The sequence below is a fragment of the Oppia nitens genome, unplaced genomic scaffold (assembly GCF_028296485.1).
Source record: "Oppia nitens isolate AA-2021 unplaced genomic scaffold, nextdenovo-longstitch-racon4-pilon3 scaffold17_pilon_pilon_pilon, whole genome shotgun sequence".
NCBI classification, from domain to species: domain Eukaryota; kingdom Metazoa; phylum Arthropoda; class Arachnida; order Sarcoptiformes; family Oppiidae; genus Oppia; species Oppia nitens.
In genome coordinates, this window is record NW_026533196.1 from 1,090,796 (window position 1) to 1,115,138 (window position 24,343).

Below are 24,343 nucleotides of genomic sequence, written 5' to 3' on the forward strand. Positions count from 1 at the left end.
ATTTTGAATATAATAAAAATAATAATACAAAAGAAAATACATTAATATTTGTTGTTTTTTGGCAGTGAGACACAAATATGTAAAGCATTACTTAAAAAATAAAAATAAAATATATATATTAATATAATAATAAAATTTATACAGATACTAAGAAAAAATATACAAATTAACTTATATAAGAAAATTTTCATAACAACTATTTTGACAAATCGAGGTATTTTTGTATGTAAATAATATATATATATATAAAGCATTTTTAAAAATTATATATAGTATAACTGTACAATAATTAAAAGTTGTTGTTAGTGTCCAATTTATAAGCAATTTTATGAACAATAATACCCTCCCTTTTAATCTATCACAAGACAATAGAAGACATTACAATATAATAATAGATAAGAAATTGCTGTTTTAATAGTAATAATTTGTTTCATATTTTAAAAGTTTTTTTTATAACAGATTTTTGTATGTTTTGTAATAAGTAATAGTAATAATACAATAAATTTTTAAAAAATTTAGTTGTGTTTTATCTGAAAAAAGGGAGACAAATGAGAAACAGAGACCAACTTTTATACAAAAATGAAAATGTTTTGCAACCTTTACAGTGATTTTCATTTTGTTTTTTATTTATTTATTCATTTGTTTAATATAATATTTTAATGACGATTATAGTGTATATTACTGTTTAATTAATGGTCATTATAGTAATAAATATAATACAAGTCATATAACATATACACATATAATAATAATAATACAGTATTTTGAAGTAACTGTAATGATATTGCTTTTGGTAGTAATGTTCTAAACGCTGCATCAAATGGTAAGCAAAAGCTATTCAGTGCTCTAATAGCGGGATATATAAAGTGCCTAAAAGTCAAAGGAAGCGCTTCTCTTATAAAACACTAATTTTTTAGTCAAATTTATAGTCATATATATGTATATATATATATATACAGTATATATAGCTGTCGATAAAATGTTGGTATTTTAGATGACTTCTTGTGTTTCTTCAATGTGTATCAAATCTTTGGCTTACTTTGTGTTACAAAGGTTTGCGCGTTTAGAGACTGTTTGACACTAAGTATTGGCTGTCTTTTCGCTACTCAATCGTTGATTCAATTTTATGTTATTTCCATACCTTTCTGTACATAACTATTATATACAACAATCAGGTCATTAGGAAATGGCTTTTATGACACAAATCTAATACAGTGACGACTTGAGTAACAATTCAATTCATTGATAATGTCTGTCCATTTCAATATAGCTGCTCATCAATCAGTTAATCATTATATGTATTCACAAATTGTCGATCATTTTGGTCACAATTAACACTAGTTTATAGCGAAAGTCAATGCATAACAACATAACAACTATTTATCATTTGTTTTGTACAATAATTTATAATTAATTTATATAATATTAATAATATTTATATTAATTAGTAGTAAATAGTATTTTTATAAACGTAATGACAATTAGATTACGTTTCAAACAATGAGAGTAAGTCGTCGTTTACTGAAGAATTGTTGGAACTGATTGTACTTCCGTTGACAACTGTATTACTTAAGGATGAGTTGCCAGCGCTTTGTTCTGGAGTATCCAAATATGACAATAACTCCATGGCATCGACACCATTCTCGGGTAACAACTGTGTAAATATTTCAATTCATTAATTAACTATCAAATCATAAAAATATGACAAATCTTACGTTAAGAACTTCTTGGCCCTGACCCTCACCATCAATGATGGCCGCGGGATCAAAGTTGAGATCACCCAAATCATTTGAATGAGATATCGATGAATTATTTGATTGTGTGCTTGTGTTATGATTAACTGCCTCAACACTAGCCGGACCTGTTGATGGAGTTACACTCGGAGGTCCGCCAGTATTACCGGCACCGTTGGGTGTATGGGGCGTATGAGGAGTATGAGGGGTATGAGGAGTGTTAGGTCCGCCATGAGTTACCATTGATGATGGAGTGTTAGGTGTATTTGGTCCGTGGCTATTGTTGTTGTGCACCGGAGGCGCTGTCGGTGGATGTGGTGTAGATGGGGTGGTGTTACTCGTATTATTGTTGCTGTTATTGTTATTGTGCGACATTTGTCTGTTAGTGACACCATTATCACTATTGAAGGCGGGGGGGCCCATATGCTGCTCGTGATGACTCAAAGACTTCTCCATTGCTGCGATCGGGTCTAACATACTTTCGTTGCCGTCATGTGATAGTGGAGTGAAATCGGATGCAGAAGAATGAAAATCAAAGCCATTTACTAAACCAGAGTTGTTGTAGCCATTCATCATCGGACCGTTAGATACAGAACCGTTGGCTATCGCTAATTATATCATAATTTATTAAATTAAAAATCTACTACTTTTTATGTATAAAATTTGATGACATACTATTCATATCTGGAGTGGGTATTGGATTATATGGTGACAATCCCTGTCCCATTTCCCAAGAGCTTGATGTCGGTAAAGTCATACTTGAAGGAGACATGGGTTTGAATCGTTTCGAAACCATACAGGGATCTACTGAGTGATAGAATAATTGTAAAATTTATAATAATAACAGATTTCAATACATACTTCCGTCGTGTTCTTCTTTAAAACCTTTAGTGTGGAAGGGTTTCCAAGAGGCCGACGCATCGATTGTCACTTCATCGCAATCACTGGCACCCGGAGTCGTCAATATACTCCATATGTACTGATCAACTTCGAGGCCGTCGAGAACAGCGGGTTTATTGCAAACGGGACACCTCCAGGACCCGCGTTCACTGTTTAGTTGTAAATAGGATTCCAAATCAAAGCACTAAAACAAACAAAATTATTAAAAATTTCAATTTAACAATAAATTTACAATAAGATGATTACCTGAACGTGTTTACAATCTGGTCCTCTGGCGGGTAATGTAATCCTCTTGAAAGTAATGGGACACTTAAGAGAAACTTTGATAGCTGTTTGTTCGACCCCATCCTCGACTCCAATTCCTGTTGGATTACTTTGATTTGTCGGAAGAGCGCCATTCGTAAAGTTTCTCTTAATTTTAGTAACGCAATGATCAAGTGGTAGAAGTCGTTTACGAAGTAAGCCTTGAAGTACAGACTTGACTGTTGGTCTGTGAACCAGTTGAAGGAGAAATAGATGTGACTATAAATTTAAAAATTAAAAAACAATATAATTATTGATAAAATAGGTAATCATATCGTTTAAATATCATACACAACAACAAGCAGTGACAGTAATCTGAATCATATTCCTGCCCGCCTGACACACTTCTTTCAAATGTAACGGTTTGTGTGATGTCTTGTTCTCTCCTCTATCGATGACAAGTGGTGTGGCGTTGACAGACACCTGAACAGATGCCGGCCAATTGGTATTCATTTGTCTGTCTTCGTGATGAAAGCACTTGAGCTGAAGCTCGAGGTCTGAACGCCACATAAGTGTCTCGTGAACTGTTGGCTTGAGATGGAAGACATGGTTACTGACGGCGAGGTTGTGTTCGAGTCTAAAGGGGGCTAATATGATTCCGTCGCGGACTGGAAATGTTAGCCTAAGCTCTTCATCTCCTAATAATTTAGTAATAAATCATTAATTAACTAAAAAACAAATCAAAAGCAATTTAAATTCAAGATTTATTACTTGTCTGCAAACGAGGTTTTATATCTGGAAATGAGGGTTTAATGTCGTTTGTAGGGGATAAATATGGGGGTATATTAGATGCCGGTGTTAAAGGGGGCGTTGGATTGCCAGGAATGGGTGAGTGTTGATAATTATTGATTGTTCGGTGAAAGTTATTTGGATGAGAGTATTGAGAAGTGCCATAGTTTTGATCGTATTGTGATTGCGATTGTTGTGACACATTGTGCGATGGATTCATTGAATTCATTGAATTATTTACTGACATATTATTCATATTATTGATGTTATTAATGTTATTCATATTATTAATGTTATTCATGTTATTCATTTGGCCTCCCTGTCCAACCTGTCCAATCTGGCCATAGTACTGATTTTGATACTGTGGTGTCTGTCCTCTTATAGTAGCTTTCATAGGTTGTTGGACTTGATTTTGGTAATTATTGGCCGAAGAATTATTCATTTGTTGAACCGATTGCATAGCGGGATTGTACTGCTGTGGCTGTGGCTGTGGCTGTGGCTGATGGGATTGTTGTGGATGTGAATGCATTGATTGCATGCCTGGCTTATTATATTGCATTCCTTGATTAGTTGAATACTATATAACAACGTAATGACATTTAGTTAAGTAATTAGCGGTAATTAATAATTTGACGAAATCATCACTTACTTGATTTGAATTGTAAGGAACAGTTGATTGTGATACTGAACCATATGATTGCATAATTGGTCCTGAAGTGTATTGTTGAACATTTGCATTAGTTGTATATTGTCTCTTTTGAGTCATATATTGTTGCGGATTGTTAGGATAAGGACCAGGTCTCTGTGCTCGCGGTCCTCCGCCATACATAGCAGCTGATGGTCCTGTCATTTGTGGCATTGACTGAATGCCATTATTCATAGTCTTATTGATAACCATCGGACCATTAATAGGCATCGATTGATTCATATTATTAGTAGTGTTCATCATATTTGGATTATGCATTTGATTGGACATTGAGTTCATATGTCCAACCATTGCATTATTCATAGTATTTGGTGGACATGAGTTCATCCTTTGATTGTTTTGTGAAATATAAGTATTATTTTGATATCCCTGTCCATGCATTCCTTGCATCTAATTATTTAATATATCATTGATTAGTGAAAGTTATAAATTTACAATTACTTTATAATACCTGTCCGTATTGTGGATTCATAATAGCCTCTTGCCTTTCTTGCATAGCAACAACACTGGCCGTTGCAGTAGCCGTAGCGGTAGCGGCGGCTACCAGTGCTGCTGTACTTAAAGCTGACTGACCGCCTTGAAAGTCACCGTTAGCGCCGTTGGTTGCTGTAGACATAGGAGTGTTCATACCGGCCGACATGGCTGTAGCCGTGGTCTGTGGGCCGTATCGGTGGAAGTGGTCGGTCGGTGATGACGACTGTTGTTTCCTTTTGCGTCTATATTTAGCATTATATTATGATTATTATTATTACGTTATATAAACATAAATAATATTTACATAAAGTTCTAAACTAAATATTTTTATGAAATTAGTCCCAAAAAAATTATCTCAAATATGACTTAAGTAGAAAAGCAGTCAATGTTTGAATTGAGTGTCAATTATAGGGACGAGAGCTCAGGTATTTGTTTCAATTTGTGAGGTCGACTAGTAATGCAATGTTAACTTCAAGGTTGTCCACGGCATGAAAATTTGTAGCAGGTACATTTCAATTTACTAATTTCATGAATGCATCAATTTATGAGTTTTTGAGAGACCCCTGAGCTCTGTGGCAAACCTCACACCTACCTCTACCTACTCAGGTAACTAAGTTAAGTCGTAAGTCATAATTCATAAAAACGCTTTAAATAATTTTGAAATCAAATCAGAAAAGTGATCAAAAAGCTCTCAATTTATCTCAATTAATGTTGTGTGTAGTGTTTGCTTAAACTAAATAGCATTTCAAGTATAATATAAGTCAAATAACTAAAATCAATATATTAGTTGTCAACAAATTGTCAAATATTTCAAAATGTTTAAAGAAAATGAATAACTATTAGCTTTATATTAATATATAAATTACATAAACATTATTATAATGTTTTACACAATATTTATCTATTATTTAAATAAATTATTAATATACTGTTTGATAAAATATTTTTACGTATCTTAAACTTAGAAGCGATAAAAATAATGAATTTCAAAGTATTTCAATTATACTGTAGTGTAGTTTATGACATAATCTCATTATGTAATTGTATTAAAATAATTGAAGGTAAATGAATAATAGTGTGTGAAATGAACTCAACTAACCCGGCATATCCTGGACCAGACTGTCCTCTTTGAGAGATAGGTTGTGTTTGGTAAGACTTGTGTGGAGGCATAGGAGTGGTAGGACAGGAATTGTAACCGTCGTGACCAGTCTGTCCACCATAAGAAACACCGGACGTTTGAGAGGGAATGTTATTTGGAGGGCCAGTGGTGTTGCCGTATGTGTGTGTCATTGGTGGTCCGTTTGTGTTATTTGTTTTGACGCCCCATACGGTCGTAACGACTGATAATTGTTGTTGAGTGGGACCAACATTATTCTGTTGCTGAGGAGGACATTGGCTTCCCTGTTGAGGTTGAGATTGCCATCCCATTCCTGGTACAAATACCGTATTCATTATATGCTGATCCTATTGATCGTCTTTATCCGCCTCTATCTATGGGCACCTGAATCACGCCTTTAGTGCAACTAATTTCAAAAGACAATTCAAAATATATGAAAATTATTTCATCATATTAGCCATAGTAGCCATTCATTTACAATAATAATAACTATAGTCATGCAAAATACTATCAAAACGAATATATTTCTAAACAAATTAGTTGGTATCATATGATATGATACACATTTAATATTATAATGAATTTGAGTGGTGATAATGGGGAACAACTATGATGGCTATTCATGGGAACGATACTCATTGTAAGCTTAATATTAAACTTAATAATACAAAAGCTATCATTTGGACAATAGTTAGCCATTTGGCACAAAAAATCATCAAAATTAAGTTAAAGACCAAAACAAGTATTTTAAGTTGTCTTTAGAGTGGAACTCACTTTACAGAGATGTTCTGAACAGGTAAGCTCTTAAGCGGCAGCACTGCCACAAAAAGTGTCGGCTCCGAGAGCTTCCTGTATATACAGTCTCACTATAAGTACAATATATATATATATATATGCACTCAGTCTTCAAATAATTACAGACCATTAGAATCAGTGACAAGACTTGAGTTCATTTGTGTTGAAGTTTTCAAAGTTTTGTTACATTTGACTCGTTATAGAGCTATGAAAGGAGTGAACCTTAACATTGTCTCACATTGTCTAACATAGTCTCAGCCATAATCAGGTGTTCACTCATTGACAACAAAGCAATGCATTCGTTTGGAACAATTCAGTGTCGATGGTCTATAAGCGCAGCCATCCATCAGTTTGCCTACCAGTGCCGCCATACAGTACATCACATTTTATAAATAACACATATATTCACTAACTATTATATAAATATTTTGTCTATCATTAATTGACTAACTTAGTTTTTTCTAAATAAATATATAATAATGTAATAAATAACCATGGTCAATATTTAATAATGTTTATAAAATAGTATAATTATATAATGATAAGCTAGGATTGAAAAAACATTTCAAAACAATTTTTATAATTATATAAATATCGGCAAAATGTTTATAAAGTAAATGAACGCTAATTGTGTTCATAGATTGTGTCATCAATGCTATGGATATATGGTATATAAGTTTGAATACATCTAAAACATACAAAGCATAACCATTATAAATGCTGAGACAACTCAACAAAAATATTAACAATATTAACGATAGTATGACTTTATGCATATAATTTAGTGCCCCTTTTCATCTGCTGATCAAATAATAAAAGGCAAGTGAGGGTGAGGTGACGCCACTTTGTTAGTATATATATATATATATAATATAAATTATATATACACTAAATATATATATATATATATATATATATAGTATTATATGATGAGTGTGTGAGCCATCAATTCTTAGCACTATTAGAGAGAAAGTGCACTATTTGTGTATTAAAACCACTGCTTCACTACAGACTCACATAAAGAGTGTTACATTACTTCACAAATCGATAGAATGAATGCCTGAAAATGCATCCAAAGAGAGAGTCATGAAGAGAGAGAGAGAGAGAGAGAGAGAGAGAGAGAGAGAGAGAGAGAGAGAGAGAGAGAGAGAGAGAGAGAGAGAGAGAGAGAGAGAGCACAGCAAACAGCGATTGAATTATTCATCCGGTCATACAGTCATATAGTATAAGTATCAACACTGAAAAGCAATGCAATCTTTTTTTGTCTACCCCTCCCAATGCACATCCCCTCAGCTCTCTCTCTCTCTCTCTCTCGATCCCTCTCTCACACAGTCACTCACTCACTCAATCTCTCACTCATTTATTTACTCACTCACTGACTCACTAGAAATGGGCAAAAGATGTTTACAATAAATTGTATTTCTTTTTCTGCTTTACTCTCTATTACTCTATGATATACTTTTCAATACTATATATATATATCTCAATAAATTTTATGAACGTTTCGCTAGTTTTATGTATGCCTTTCACTATCACTTCAATTACAGTGAGTTACCTAAGAGTTAAACACTAGTGGTTAGCACAGTAAGCATAACTTAGTAAGAAAGGAATGCAGTGAATGGGCACCGACACCATCGATACGGTCAACACGATTGACACCTTTTGAAAGCATCGGCAGAATCGAGAAACAACACCACAACAGATGTACGCCCAACACATTCAATGCAATGAAAACATATACTAAAACACTAATCGTGTATTTTTCACTGTTTTTATGAGTAATTTTTTGTGCAAAAAGCCGACGCAACCGGAAGGAGATAGCAATGAGAGATGACTTTGGACTGGAAATGACTATTATATTAAACTCCAGTGCTTTCAGTGCTTTCTTTGCTTTTGTTCAAAGCTATCCTTCAATATTGTATTCATTGGCCGTTTGTTTGTAAACTACTTATTATTAATATATTGTCATTATATAAACATTTAACGCATACATACTCTACTTGTATACACAAATAATTTAAAGTACAGTATATTGAATGTATATAAATAGAGAGCACAGGGAGCACATTAAGCGTCAATTTTAAGCATAACATCACTTTGACTCGTCATCTGCAGAAAAAGATATATTTAACAACAAATGTCAAGAATGGTGTGACCCCTCCCCTGTCTGTCTGCCCTTTTTTGGTGAAAAATTCATTTTTCCCAATAATTAGTAACAAATTTTTCCGACAAAATTTTTCTAATAAGAGGAACTCTAACCATAGACATGGCATACAATTGGCCATAACTGAGCCATAAGAGGGCTAACTTATAATAATTGAGGTGCACTTTGTTTTGTTTTGAGTATTATTTGGCGCAAAACATCAATTTATTGCTATTGCGGTTAATACATAATTATTTAAGTATTTAGTAGTTTTATGCAATAAGTGTTACAATAAATAATTTGGGGTCAGAAGGGAAGGGATGAGGAAGAAGTCAGTAAAACAGTGCAAAACTATATGCACTCTATGTATGACTTTATGTACTGTAAAGAACTAGTTTTGTATTCAAACCAAATTAAGCCAATTGTTAGTAAACTTTGGTTTCAAATTTATATCGTATCTAATGTTTTACAGTATTAAGGGTTAAGCATTACTTTGAGTATTATTTTGGTTTGAGTTGGTTTGAGGTCACGCTAACAAAAACTTAGGAGACGTTACACTTTTGGCATCACATATAAGATATTCAAGACATGATATATATATATACAGTATATATATACTTCTTGTGCAAAACTCTTGTGCGCATCCAAACAGATCAATACAAACACCATATCTACCAAATATACCACATTTACCATTGACTACACCATACAGTGCTATATATAAAGTGTACTAAATGTACAGTTTGTGTTTGAGTTGAATCTTCAAAGCAAAAGCAAAATATAATCATAGAGTAAACCTAAACTCCAAACGCATAACTTCTTAGTGTTGCAAAGGAAACACTAAGTGAGAGTAAGTAAGTAAATGTGAGCACTGGGAGGGCAGGCATGGCATCAGTTAGGGAATGACAGCATCACTATGTATGTGTGTGTGTGTGTGTGTGTGTGTGTGTGTGTGTGTGTGTGTGTGTGTGTGTGTGTGTGTGAGAGAGAGAGAGAGAGAGAGAGAGAGCTGAGCCAGACCTGAGAGCTAACACTCAATTATAATGTTTTAACAAATATGTGTATTCAGTATATGATATGTAGTTTTTAGTAGTAGTAGTAGTATTGTGAGTAAGTGAGTGAGTGAGACATTGCAACAATTGTATGATTATATGATTTTTTAAATCAAAGAGCGAAAACATGTCAGTGAACACCACAACAAACATATATATATATATATATATATATATATATATATATATATATATATCTTAAGTGAAGAGTTCACCACTAAATTCTTGTGCACAACACTCACATGATATGAGTTTGCGTTGATTTCACCCAAAGTCTCAATCAAAAGACTAGAAAAAATAAAGATATTCAACAAAAGATATATAATAGAGAAATAGAGAGAAAAACTAAAGAAAGAGAGGAGATAGATAAATATATATATATATATATATAGAGAGAGAGAGAGAGAGAGAGAGAGAGAGAGGAGAAGACAAGACATGTTTGGATTAGTGAAGACAAACAAAATTTGAGTAACTTTTGTATTGCATTGCATAGCATTTCATTACATAATATATGTTAAAATACTTTGCGGTCATTTCCTTTCAATCATTTCTCTTTATTTTATTTTTTATTCTTACATAACGTCTTGTCGTTCAACGAACTGTTCTCAACTGTAAGCACTGGTAGTATCGTTGGTTGAGTTAGAGAGAGAGTAAGCCAGAGTCGGGGCTCCACTAGTCTTTCATGTGTAGGTGTTTCTCATTTCATACAAAATGCATCAAATGATAAGTTACCATAAAATCATTGTATTATTAGTTTAAATAACATTTGTAGGCATTTACGTAAAAAGAGACTATTTTTGTATCAGAAGATAAATTCAATGAAACCCCCGTTTGTAAGCGTTTTTACAGCTAAACTCAATACACTATTACCGCTGTATTTCTATTTTGAATCAATATTAGACAACACAATCGATATTAACTCACTTGAGCTCTAATCTGTTAACTTATTTTAGTTAGTGTTTTATATCCAAACAATATTTGTTAATAACTTTTAAATATAATTTTTCCCAATCGCTAAATCTTACATTAATCTTTTCTAATATTTCATCTATTGTTTCAAATAATATTTATATTATTTTTGTTCAATTAGTATCAATAAAATAATAATAAAAACACAAATGGATATATAAAATTGTCATACAAAAAGATAAGTTTAACTAAATTAATTGATTGGATGAGAACAGTAAGTTAAATACAAAATAATTGACATTTCCTAATAGTTTACTATAAACTATTTAATTTAAAATTGAGTCTAATTTCCATTATTTCATTTAATGTATTTTGAGAAAAAAAAACTTTATTCACTATAAATGATGTGAACTTATTGTAGAGTATATCCAGTTTTATGAAGGAAAAGGAGATAACATTATTGTGGTTTAGAGTTTAGGTCACCCAATAGGGAAACAGTGGAACAAAAAGTTAATTCTAAATAATAATAAAAAACTATTCAAATGTTTAAGTCTATTGAGTTGTTGCACAGGTATTCATTGAACACATGATAGCATACAGTATGATAGGTTGAGCACTATATAGTAGTATATCTTATATCAGTTTTCAGCAATTATTTCTAGTTTTCATTGATTTGTCCTCAATTTGAGTCAATTTATTAATAACAATAATAATGTAATTCTTGTCTTTTAAATCACAAGCGTATATATGATAAGTATATTGACGTTTATACCCAAACTATAGACACCTCTCGAAATAAGCCGTTCCTAATGTCGATGTTTCCTTAATTAGTTACTTTTAGTACAAATCATATACAAATGTGTAACACAATGGAAATTGTATGGAAAGGCATTTAATGGTTTTGGAGGTTCATTGAAGACATAAGGTTTACAAATAAACAGTGTTGGCCTTACAGTGGCCTGAATTCAATGATATGGATGCAAATGTTTGCTTTCGTTTCCTGTTTTCACTTCAATGTTGACTTATATGTATTTATATCTAAACAATACATTTTTCATTAATATTATTAGACATATGTGAGCGCAAAGGTCCCTATTATTACCTCTCATGCAAAACACTTTCAGAAGTTTTTTCATAATATTTATCACTAAAATAGCGCAACAATTTTCTAAATTAATATTCAATATTTAATTATTTCACAAATTAATATATTAATTATAATATAATATATTGATTATTAGTCACAAACATATTATTATACAATATATTTATATAACAGACGATGTTTAGACTTTAGTGATAAAAACTAGAGTATAATAATTAAGATGATTAGATGTCCAGTTAAGGGAGATTATAGTAGCAATTGTAAGGGTTGGGGTTGGGGTTGGGGTTCGGATATATGCTTGTCTTGTCATTAATGGTTTGCATTAAATATCTCGTTTAAATAAAAAGTTGTGTTAAATGTGTTGTTTTGGGTAAAGATGTGGAAGCGGTGAGTGATGTGTATTCAAACCGGATTTGTGCGTCAATGAACTCAGGACTCGATTGAGAGGCAAACCGTGTTATAAACCGACTCTTAATACAAATGTGTCTTAACAGGTACTAAGGGATGGTGTGCTACCACCGGTGCAACGGCTCGCTCCAGAGTTCGTACTCTTGGATGGCGACTATGCAATGATTACAGAGCCGTAAAGGTGGGAATCCTGAGCCCAAAGCACCTCAACCTCCAAGTTATCCATGACTTGACTCAATGTTGTAAACCTCAACTCCGGATGCCTTTGCAATGATTACTAACTAAACGATAGACAACATTACACTCTCACCGATTCCTAAATAATTTCACTTAAGACTGGTTCTCAACTGCTAATAAACCGCACATCAAATAATACACTATTGAAATATCTTACGGTTCAATAAAACATTAATTATATCTTCAACGAGATTATACTCTCTAAATAAATCAACTTTTAAATAATGCCAAACATTTGTATCTTTTATTTTTATGTAAATCTTATAGATATATATACGTTCCTAAATGTTTAAAATCATTTCTATACATATTAATGCATTTTGACTTTAATCATAGTATTATATATTTATATAATATAAAAATATAATATTATATCAATATGAATAAGTCATTAAATCTACTGTATATTTTTAAATACAGTATAAATAGCATATAAAATATTATAAAATGATTGTAATGACAGCATTTGTTGCCTTTTATTATCAATTTATTTGTGTCAATAAGTGTTAAGCTACTAATAGTGATAATTGTAATAATAATAATAATATGACAATTAGTTATATATATACATATATGAATGAGTAGATAAGTTAAACAGCTTTTGTGATAAGTATTAGTTGTGAAACCAATTGGACAGATACTTAGCCACATATTGGCATATAAGGACTGGTATTCACCACATGATGCATCTATTGCTTAGTTTAAGGCTTATAGTTGGCTTCAAGTATAGCTGTTAATGTTGGAGATTGATGTTTGAATGTTATGCCCCCTCCCCGGCCAACGGGTCGATATTTGGTTCAATGAAAATGCTTTCAATACGTGTCGTGTGTTTGCCTCACTTACATTGCCTACCATTAAGACTAGAGATTGGATCCGTTCAACAACACTATTGACAATAGTTTGCAAAAGGCTTTTATATTACGCGCTCTCTGTATATACAGTATACACACAAAAGTAGAGTATATTGTGTTGATAATACCAATACCAGTAATGCATACCATTCCTATTGCATTGCATTACAATCCACACTATTTATTGTAAACCAACAGATCCTGGTTATGCACCGATGCCCTCTCAACTACAAACAAATATATATATAGACTATACATTCAAACAAAAGTCTATTTAATAATGAAATGACTGGTCGTTCAGCAATTAGTCCAATGAAAGCCAATTGTTTATACTTTGAAATTGCTATAATGTACAGTATATATATAGCATATACTGTATACACATATATAAAATACAATTTAGTCAATTGCATCAAATAGAGAGGGGATAGGGATGTCAGGGTCTTATAGTTTGCCTGTTGTTCAGTTGTTGACCATTTGTGCAAAATATACTCAAAAGTGATTCAATTGTTTGATTGCTTCATTTGCTACCATTTCATTGTACTAACCGTTTCACTACTACTATAACCTATGATGAGCTCAACTATATTTCATTTATGGTGTGATTGGCCTCTAATATGACAACTAAGTGGTAGTGCATCGACTGTGAGAGTTTGCAAACAATAATATATATATACTGTTTATAAAAGATTGTATACTTATGAGTGTTTGGTGTCTAAAGAGAGTCAAATGAATTAGATGTTAGCTGTTTGGCCATCAGTGCCATCGGTGGCACCGATGCGCGCCTGCACTGCACTCAACTTCTTAACTACAATAAGTCACACACAATGTTATGTCGATATAGTTTTTATCGTTGCTTTTGCTCTGCTTTCAGCTACTAATACTAACAATTGCTAAACAGTCTAAATGTAAGAGTAAGTGAATAAAAAACAGAAATAGAGAAAGAGGAGAGAGAGAGAGGAGAGAGAAGAGAGAGAAAAAGAGAGAGAGAGAGAGAGGAGAGAGAAGAGAGAGAAAGAGAGAGAGAGAGAGAGAGAGAAAGAGAAAGAGAGAGCACAGATAAAAGCTAGTGAAGGAAAGAGAGACCAGACATAAAAAGAAGAGTTTTGGACAGAGCTGTATACAGACATTATATATATATATATATACATTGAGTGTGTGTATGAAATGCGGAAAAGAGCTAAAAAGATCAATAACTGTATGTAAGTGTTGTGTTGTGTTTGTAGTTTGCTTTCAATATAATAGCATAGAGTCGTCGTTGTCGTCAATGCGATGCTCTTTCTATTCGCTTATTTCAGAGTACAGTATGTATTGCTGTGAGTATTGTTACCTAAACTCGAACTCACTCTTCACTAACTATACTAAAAACATAGATTCTCATGGATTGTGTGCACACTATATATAAAAATATATGTATATATACTGTGTATACTTTATAAACTAGTGTTATATATATATTAAGTATATATATATGATATGCAAGTTCTGCGATTGCGGAATGGACTGAATGGTAGGTCGGCTATAATATAATAGCAAAACAGCATTCAGTTAGACATACAACACATAATGGTATCTGTTTTGACATTTTCTGGTATTGATAACAATTTTATTCATATTTGAAAAGTTAAATGCATTACAAATATATATACAAATATACTTATATTTATATATATCATACATATATCTGATTATTATTTTTAGACTCGACTTTTGAGAAGAAGTGGTTGACAATTGGGCGCAATAATCACATTAACATAATATTATCAACTCTTGTTAACAAATTATATGACAATAACAGCAAACATAAGGGGAGAGTATGTGAGTGTGTGTGAAGTGAGTGAAAGCAGCAAATAGTTATTGATATTTACAGTATATATAACTTATTGTTAGTAATCGATATAATCTATCATTAGTTTTATGAATGAATTTTCAAACAATTTATTTTAGCGATGAGATAAACGTTAAACTATTGGGTCTAAAGTTTGCCTCAAAATGTTAATAAGTTTTGTGGCAAACGATTAACAATTCATTTATCATAAGTTATTCAGTCATTTATATATATTTATATACTCTATGTGTGAGACAATACTTGAGTAATAAACATAGTTGTGATGTATTTGAATAAAAAGCTGAACTCTTTAGCTAATATTTAGAGAAGTGTCTCATATTATGTATTATTTGTTACTATGGCTGCCTATGCGCTATGTATGCAAACATGACAATGAAACCGACAATAAGCTCAACAAAGATATACTGATAATAATGTTGAGTAGCAGCGAGTGTACCACTATTTCATATGTAATTATATAACTACACAGTGGTTGCAAAGGCCACCAATCGATGCAATATCTGAAATGAGTTTAGTTAATAGACAATGAGACACAATACACTATATTATATATATACATATACTGTATATGAGAGTCAACTATGCCATCACTATATATGCCTGTGCAAGAGTCTGTCAGTCACTTTCTCTCCCTGATCTCTCTCTCTCTCTCTCTCTCTCTCTCTCTCTCTCTCTCTATCAATGATAGTATTGTATGTATTATACCGTATGTATGTAAATCCGATGAGAATTAAAATCAATGCATGTATTGCTTTTAGTGGCAAAACTTTGCAAATGGTTATTAATTCTTATTCTGTAACCATTGAAACCACTATTTTATCAGTTTTATCGCACAATATTTGACTCTCTTTTCATTAACTTTAGGCTCAAATCAAATAATCATTTCAATTGAACAAACATTAAAAACATTAATATAACTATTATTTGTTTGTATATTGAGATCAAGTTTTCTTTACATTTCATACAATATTAGTCAACAAATTATTATTTTTCATTTAATCATTTAAATACTTTATAAGTTTATATCAATAGGTATTTCAAATTGAATATTATTAAAATTTAAAGTTGATATTTTGGCAATTATCTTGTTTGAGTTAACAAATAACAAACAAGTACACAATATTTAAGTTATTTGAGTAGTTAGTAACTCAGTAATAGTTTTTTTATATCATATCATACACTATTAAGAAATCATGTTTTGTCACTTTATACAAAAAAATGATTTTTTAATTGCTATTTTGTATCTCTTATTAAAAAATGTGTGGTTTAATTGATAAATATATTTGCTGAAAAAAATGTAACACTAATACTTCAAATTAAATGTATATACAAACAGGTAAAAATTGTTTTAAATACTTTTCAAAAATATTTTTTATAATTTTGACAAATGTATATATAAATATAAAAAATATCAAAACATTTAATTTTGAATTAGCAATTTCTCATGCATTGATCACATACTGCTATTATTAAGTTTTTTAAATAAATTATAACATTATGATTCAATAGGATTCTTACACTCAAAATACACATTTATAGCAACAAAAATAATTATATATCAAAAAGACTATATTTTGAAATCAAGATCCGAGAAAATTATATACTTATATAAAGTATATATTGTCTAAAATAGAGTACAAAATAAAGTCCTTATATATAATAAATTGATTTAAAAAATATAATATAATATAATACACGACAAAAATCAATTTCTTAACAGCGGTCTCTTTAGAGACAACAATCGTAATCATAATAATCATAACAACAATAACTTTTATATAATGAAATATATGTTTGATTTTGTTTGTTGATCTCAATTAAATTGGGTTATGATTTATGTGCGATAGAGATATTATTTAATTAAATTGTGCCATAAGTTTGCACACTTAATACCAATTATGTCGGTCTTTGTGTTAAAATACACAAATGATATATCAATTTCCGGTCAAAATCCAGGAAATACTGATTTTAGCCAAATTTAATACAAAATTGTCTAATTAAACGTTTCATTGTATACAAACTATTATATCTTTACTTATATTTAAAGTTAAACCTAATAGTCATGTTAAGTGAAAAACATATTTATTAAAATTGCAATGAATTTTATAAATTGAAGGATTTGTTAAGCAATGCTAAACATAAATTTTTATATAAATTTTTTATTATTTATTAATTTCTTAATCATACACTCTAAGGCATATACACATACAACCAACCAATAGTAAATATATGTAAGTATATATATATTTAAATATAAATTATAAATATATAATATTCATTAAAATATAATCACTTAACAATAGCCATGAATTTTAATTTTATAATTTTTGTTTTCTCTCATTTTATACGTTATTTCTCTGAGCATATCATTGCTATTGAGTTGTTGTGTATGTGTTAAGCAATAAACAGCAAACCAAATGCAAGCAACTTATTGAATGGCACTAAACTATGTCAATGTTGATATAATGTTGATATAAACATAATGTGAATAAATATTGATTTCACTAAATATAATGTTGTGAAGGATTTCTCTTTTCAAACACATAGCAAATATATATATATATATATATATAATATTAAAAATATATTTTTTATGTATATTTTTTGTCTTTTTTGTTGTTACATTATTTTAAATATTATTTTATCATAACTTATGTAATATTATATACCGATTTAGTAAAGTTTTAGTACTCTATTGTAATAGTTTGTTTTTTAATTATAATAACAATTTATATTTAATTATGCTATCGTATAGTTAAAAATGGAAAAAATAATTTATAGTTAATAAATCACATATTATCGATAATATTGCAATTAATAAGTCATGTTTATTTAATTAAACACAAATACTATAGTCTTTAGATTATATACTTATAATATACTAAAGTTTGCTACCTTAACATACACCATACCATACCTGATCATTGATGGGGAGGGCATTGAAGGTTGAAATATATATTAGACACTTATATAACACGTTTAATAAATATTAATGTAATTATGAGATGGTGTCCCTGAAACAGTGTGTGAGACCTATGGTTTGAAGTAAAGCCAAACCCTGTATGAGTCTTGAGCTCAATAATAAAAAAGTGGATCTCATATACAAAGTGGTTAAGTGTTAGTCAAGTAGTGGCCATCCCTGACAAACATTTCTTTATACATATAATACATACCTTTACACGACTCACTATTTGTGAGGGAATTCCAATAATTTTCAAATAATTAAATAATTTTCAATTTTTTTTATATAAATCATTTTTGTGCCAAAATACAAGAGATATGATTTTGCTAATCAAGTAATTGTTTTGTTGAGATCTTTATTATATGTTATTATTTAATTAATAAATAATGGCTTTTCAAATAATATGAAGTCATAAATTTATATCAGGAAAAGTGTGTTGATTAATACTACATACAGTATATAATTTTTATTTATTAATACTGAATATACGGTATATACACATATACGCAAAATTGCAATATATATGAAATAAAAACAACATTTAAATTCATTGTTCACTTGTGTTTAAAGTTTTAACACAACATATTGTTTTCCGCGTTATTTAAATATTGTATGAAAAATATTTGTATATTAAATAAATATAAGAAATAATATAATAGCCTTTATTATACAGTATATAAAAATGTATTATAATGTAATGTAATATAAAATATGCTACTAAATAATGTCAATGAATAGTATGACTGAACAGACAACTAGTGGTGTGTTGTCATTGGCGTAAAGCATGAGTGGGACAAAGGGATGGTTAGATCGGTTACATTGCAAGTAAATGCTGTGTATATTTAGCCGTAAATAAAGTTTCATTTTTCATAAAATAGATGTTTGTCTGCTTGACTGCAAACTCACAAAAAACTTAATAAACGAGTATTAGTTCAATAACTTAAATCGATGTAAGATTTTTTCAAAGAGAAATACTAAAATAAAATAAAAATTACTCTCAAAAACACAAAGTGCTTAATACTAAACACTAAGACTAACGAAAAGTTATTGCTTTTTATCGTTTTCTTTATTTTTAACTCTCATTTCAATAAAACTATCAAAACTCTATCTGAGAATAAATTTTTGCTCTTTGGTTGCGATAAAAGATATTTTTTGTGAAATAGTTGTATATTTTATTTATAAATCATATAAATTTCATTTTTTTTAAAATAAGGTTTTTTTACAATTAAATCACTGCATTATATAAGTGATAAATAGGAATAAAAAATGAGACAAAAGTCGAGTAGTTTTGTGGAAATTTCCAGAAAAACAGTTTTGAATTATTTAATTTGATTGTCAGTAAATCAATCATTGGTTGTGTTGTCATTAAACGACATATACTGTTAACATTGTCTTCATTTGGTGTCTGTATTGGCTCGACTTAATCCTTAGTACGGCTCAACCGAAAAAAGCAATAACAATATGAAAGGGAGAGAAAGGGAGAGACAGTGTGTGAGAGAGCAGTAGATGACAAATATGAGGCATAAAAGCTCATGTATTGGCCGTTCAAATGGTTTACTCATTCAATGAAATAAAGATAATGAAATAAATGGTGAGTTGAGTCCCAATGATGTTGAGTTCAGTCACACACATGCAAAGTGTTGCAGCACTGGTGCCCACGATATGTGTTATACAGTATTATAATATGTATGCATTGGTTGACAATTTTAACAGAGTTGTACTGCTTTTACTTACCACTCATGAGACTCAATATCACTCTATGAGAGTCTCCCATCATTATGGATGGGAAAACATTGACAACTGTAGAGAGAGAGAGAGCTACTACTTTAACTATATGTATCGTCAGGACAATAGACAGCGTGATTCACATGTTGCAGGGCATAGACATAGGGATGAGGGATCAGGGATGCAGAGTGAGAAAGTAGATGACTGAATGAATGAGTGAGAAACTCATAATTCAGCCTCACTTACAGTATATATGATGTTATATCGAGGCGACACGCGCTCAGAGGGAGAGGGAGGCCGAGAGGAGCAGATGCCATACCAAACAACAAACACAGACATAAAGAGACAGATATGAAACAAAGCAAACCAAACGAGTGACTCAAACTTTAAATGCATGACTAATAGAAATAAGTTGGCGTCAAATGTATATAAAAAATAATAAAAAGTTTTTAAAAAGTTTTCAATAATTTAAAATAAAGAGTTTAAGTATAGAAATATATCAATAGATAAATATATTGAGTTATAAGTGATGGATAGCAAGTAAAGGTGATTACAACCAAACAAATTTATGGACAATAAATGAAAGCATTGGTAGATATTTTGAGGTGAATTTGTCGATAAGGATCGTAGGGATCGTAATGAGTGCACCACTGAATGCCAATGTGTTTGGTTGGGGTCTACGCGTGACACCGCTCTGACAGCACTGGTATCATATGAGTGGTGCTCATTGAGAGTCATGTAGAGGAGGAGGCATAAAGAGGAGTTGAGAGGCGACTCCTTAGTTCACAAACAACAATGTGTCCGTCTGGCAGTTGCACTGCTATGGCGTGAAAATAGTTAGACCGGTTGGGACACACATCACAATCAAGAGGTTCCCAATGGAGGCCACAAACACAGGGCTCACACACTGAAAGAGGAGAGTCGAGAATGAGGGGAGAGAGAGCTGACTGAAGAAAGAGAGCGACTTTCAGGGGAAAGAGATTTTGTGCTGTTTATGAGCGATATGTATACATATATATATATATATATATATATATACTGTATATATATATAAATATATGTATATAAGTTTGGTGTGTGGCAGTGGTAGTTCAAAGCAAACCAACAAAATGCTTGAGTAGCTCTACCACTCTTAAGAACATTCATAAGCTATACAACGCTTTGTTGAGGGGATCCTCTTTGGTAAGGGAGGTAAGGGATGGGCTCCTCAAACGCACATTAAAAGAAATACATTGTAGTTGGCATTGCACTGGCATTGCATTGCTGATCACATAAAGACACGACAAGACCCATAGCGATCCCAAACTAAAGGTATGGAATCATAAGGAATGCAATGTTAGGTTAGGAAAGACTTCTAAGACTACTTCAACAAATAGACTGACTGGGGGTAAGACCTACTCTCATATGAATCCTATGAGATTTTGTGCAAATTTCAAGTTTTGTCCCAACAATGTATTCAATGATCGGAAGTTACGCTTTCCTGTGCTAAACATCACAATTGCAAACAAATACAAAACACATTTCATATATTACTTATACATTGGATCTAAATTTTCACTCAAATCTAAACAGGAATTCATTTAGTAATTCAATACAAATCACATAACAATTGCATTAAAATACATTTAAATAGCATATTAACTGATTTGTGGAGTCAATCAAATAATTTTGGTTAATATACCATCAAAAAAGTCAATTGGCCACACATTTAACCATACATTTTGTCATAATAGTGACATATACCCAGTGACATGAAATCATATCATATATACAATTGTTATCATAACTTGTTATCACAAGTAAGTGAGAAATTTCGCCGACAAATATGAAAATTAGGTAAAACTTTTAGGAAAAATTCATTCATAAATGAGTACAATTGAAAAGTCGATTAGCTTTAGGTCTCAAACTTGGATACAATGAATAACAAATATATTGTACACCAGTTTTACAACTTATCGATAAAGCAACTCATATACGATACCAGTATATAATGTATTATACTTTAGTCCACTCCCACGGAGTTTCAAAAGTCAATGGTTCACAAACTCGTGCAAATTAGACAAATTCTAAATGGAACAGGCTCATTTGATACCTGGCCACTTTTAGGTAAGTGCTAAATACCACATCACACATTCATTATTTAATTCATTGTCAATTATGCTATCAATTACCACAAATATAACACAATAAGAGTATACATAACTTATTTACAGTATATTTACTGTATATACAGGTACACTATATCTAACATGTATATACAGTATATAACTTATACACAAAAGTTATGCAAACTTTTGTTTAAGCGTTATGCTAATTAAATAAACTTGATAAATTATCTAAGGTGACAATATTACCTATCATTAACATGATACCAATAAAATCATTAACAACAAATAGGCATGGCTTATAAGCATGGTTCATTGTCATTCATATACATTGTTTAACTAATCAATACAAGTGTAATATTACTAAATAAATATATTTGTTTTTATCATAGATTCATGTCATTTATGTGTATATATTTATATATAACATAATAATAATATAATAAATCGTTGCAATCAATGGCCAACGTATGAGACATAAGATTCAGTCATATGTCTGGAAAGCAGTGAATCAGTAGTCAGATTGAAGTTTCAAAAGTATTTTTCTTTTCTTTTTTTTTTGTAAACAATTTGCTTACAGAAAGGTCTTGTTGTTTGGCTCTAAACATAGCACTTGTGGGTCTAAACTGATGGTAAACATATGAGAGGAGACTCATAGGACCCTTAAATAGTAGTGTATTTGAAAGCAATGGTCACTATTAGCCACAACATTAGCGATTGGTATGCATTGAAAGCACGTATTCATAGATTCATAGCATTGATAGCTCACACATAGCATTCATCACACATGAGTTGTGTGTCTTATTAGAGATTATTAGCAGCTTTTCATGAGTTTTGTCAAAATTGATGATTAATTTAAATGATTTGATGTCAATGTATATAAAATACTGACAAATGTGTAAAAATAATAGTTTTTCAAAACAGTATCAATGCTTACCTTCAGATGTATGGATTGTAGTGAGTCTTGAATGCGATTATTCCATAAAGTGTTCACTCAATCACTCATTGCTTTTCATATGAAATGCATTCACAATACAGTTGTGACTATAATATCGTATAATAATATAAGTTTGCTTTTAGAGAGTTTCAGTTAATATATATTTATATATAGAGAAAACACAAACACTGTGTCGACGACTACACTGTAGTCCGCACTGAATGTCATGTTATGAATGCTATGCAATGGTTTGCACTGTTGTCTCACTGTTGTCTGACGTCACTCATAGCATAACGACCAGTGCTTAGCATAGCATCGGCACTGAGACATCTGGTGTGAGAACATTGAGGTATCGCTTCTCCAGTCACTTATCGACTAGTTTTATGGCAATTAGTTAACATGTGTTTCAAGTGTTCAAAAGTTTTTATTCAAATCATTTGCTTTTCAAAACACACTTATATTATAAGTTATACGAGTTATGCGTTAAAGTAGTGCTGAAGCAGTGATGACAGTCATTGATATATTTGTCGATCGCTTACATTATTTACACATATATTATTAAACACACTTTATCTGACATTTTTTGTTTGATTAACTCTATTACTATATATTTGACTAATTTATGTCTCATCTCATTAATTAGTGTTTTGTTTTGAAATCAGTTAATAGTTTTGACGCTTTTATTAATTCATTACAAAAGTCGTTTTGAAATAAAAATATTTTGAAAAAACAAACAAATTTATTATAATATTAATACACTAAAACTTGTATAAGTTTTATACTGTTATTTAAATGGATGCGAAAAAACGGTTCATTAAATAACCTGATTATAGAAATTTTTTAGTGATGGTTATCAACATTTGAATACATCCAATCAAACTTATTAAAGCAATTATCTTATATGTATTATACTGTATTATATTATAAAAAGCAGGAATAGCCAAGTGATTGACTTTTGAATTTGATTTAAATATTCATATTAATGTTTTTTGAGATTCTGGGGGTCGAGGGTTGAAATATTCTACCCCTTTGGCAATGGGTGACAAAGCATAAAAAATGCACAAATTTATCATTTTCATTATATGTATAAATATACTGTATATAACTTAATATATATAGCCATAAATACATTTAATAAACAGCTTATTTAATTAAATGCATTTAACAAAATAAATGATTAATGCATTTAAATAGAGTATAAAAATGCTCGAAAAAGTTTTGTTATTTATTTTGTTTGAAAATACTTAAAGAGAGAGCCATTTATTTAGTTATGAGAAAATAAGAGACGCTTTTTTGATTTAAT

At 30.8% G+C, this 24,343-nt stretch overlaps 1 protein-coding gene across 2 annotated transcripts; it reads right to left on the reverse strand.

The window, feature by feature from the left end:
• Positions 1-1,449: 1,449 nt before the first annotated feature.
• LOC128965370 (zinc finger MIZ domain-containing protein 1-like) lies at positions 1,450-23,163 on the reverse strand. 2 transcript variants are annotated; one of them, XM_054312050.1, is made up of 11 exons: positions 23,041-23,163; positions 5,945-6,368; positions 4,823-5,087; positions 4,315-4,761; positions 3,648-4,242; positions 3,228-3,574; positions 2,880-3,155; positions 2,595-2,817; positions 2,409-2,537; positions 1,716-2,341; positions 1,450-1,654 (listed from the first exon to the last, which is right to left on the reverse strand). In XM_054312050.1, exons 2-11 carry the CDS (start codon positions 6,295-6,297, stop codon positions 1,487-1,489), a joined length of 3,429 nt encoding a protein of 1,142 aa, XP_054168025.1. In that variant the 5' UTR covers positions 6,298-6,368; positions 23,041-23,163; the 3' UTR covers positions 1,450-1,486. The 2 variants fall into 2 exon arrangements, with proteins under 2 accessions (XP_054168025.1, XP_054168024.1); XM_054312049.1 differs by having other exon boundaries at positions 2,409-2,540.
• Between the last annotated feature and the right edge of the window lie 1,180 nt (positions 23,164-24,343).

Bases quoted from the DNA above. Each gene is read 5' to 3' on its own strand.
- LOC128965370 (XM_054312049.1), bottom strand. From the start codon at position 6,297: ATGAATACGGTATTTGTACCAGGAATGGGATGGCAATCTCAACCTCAA. The intron at 4,762-4,822 runs GTATTATAAAGT...TTAAATAATTAG, and splicing joins TGAATCCACAATACGGACAG to ATGCAAGGAATGCATGGACA. The intron at 3,156-3,227 runs GTATGATATTTA...TTAAATTTATAG, and splicing joins CTGTCACTGCTTGTTGTTGT to TCACATCTATTTCTCCTTCA.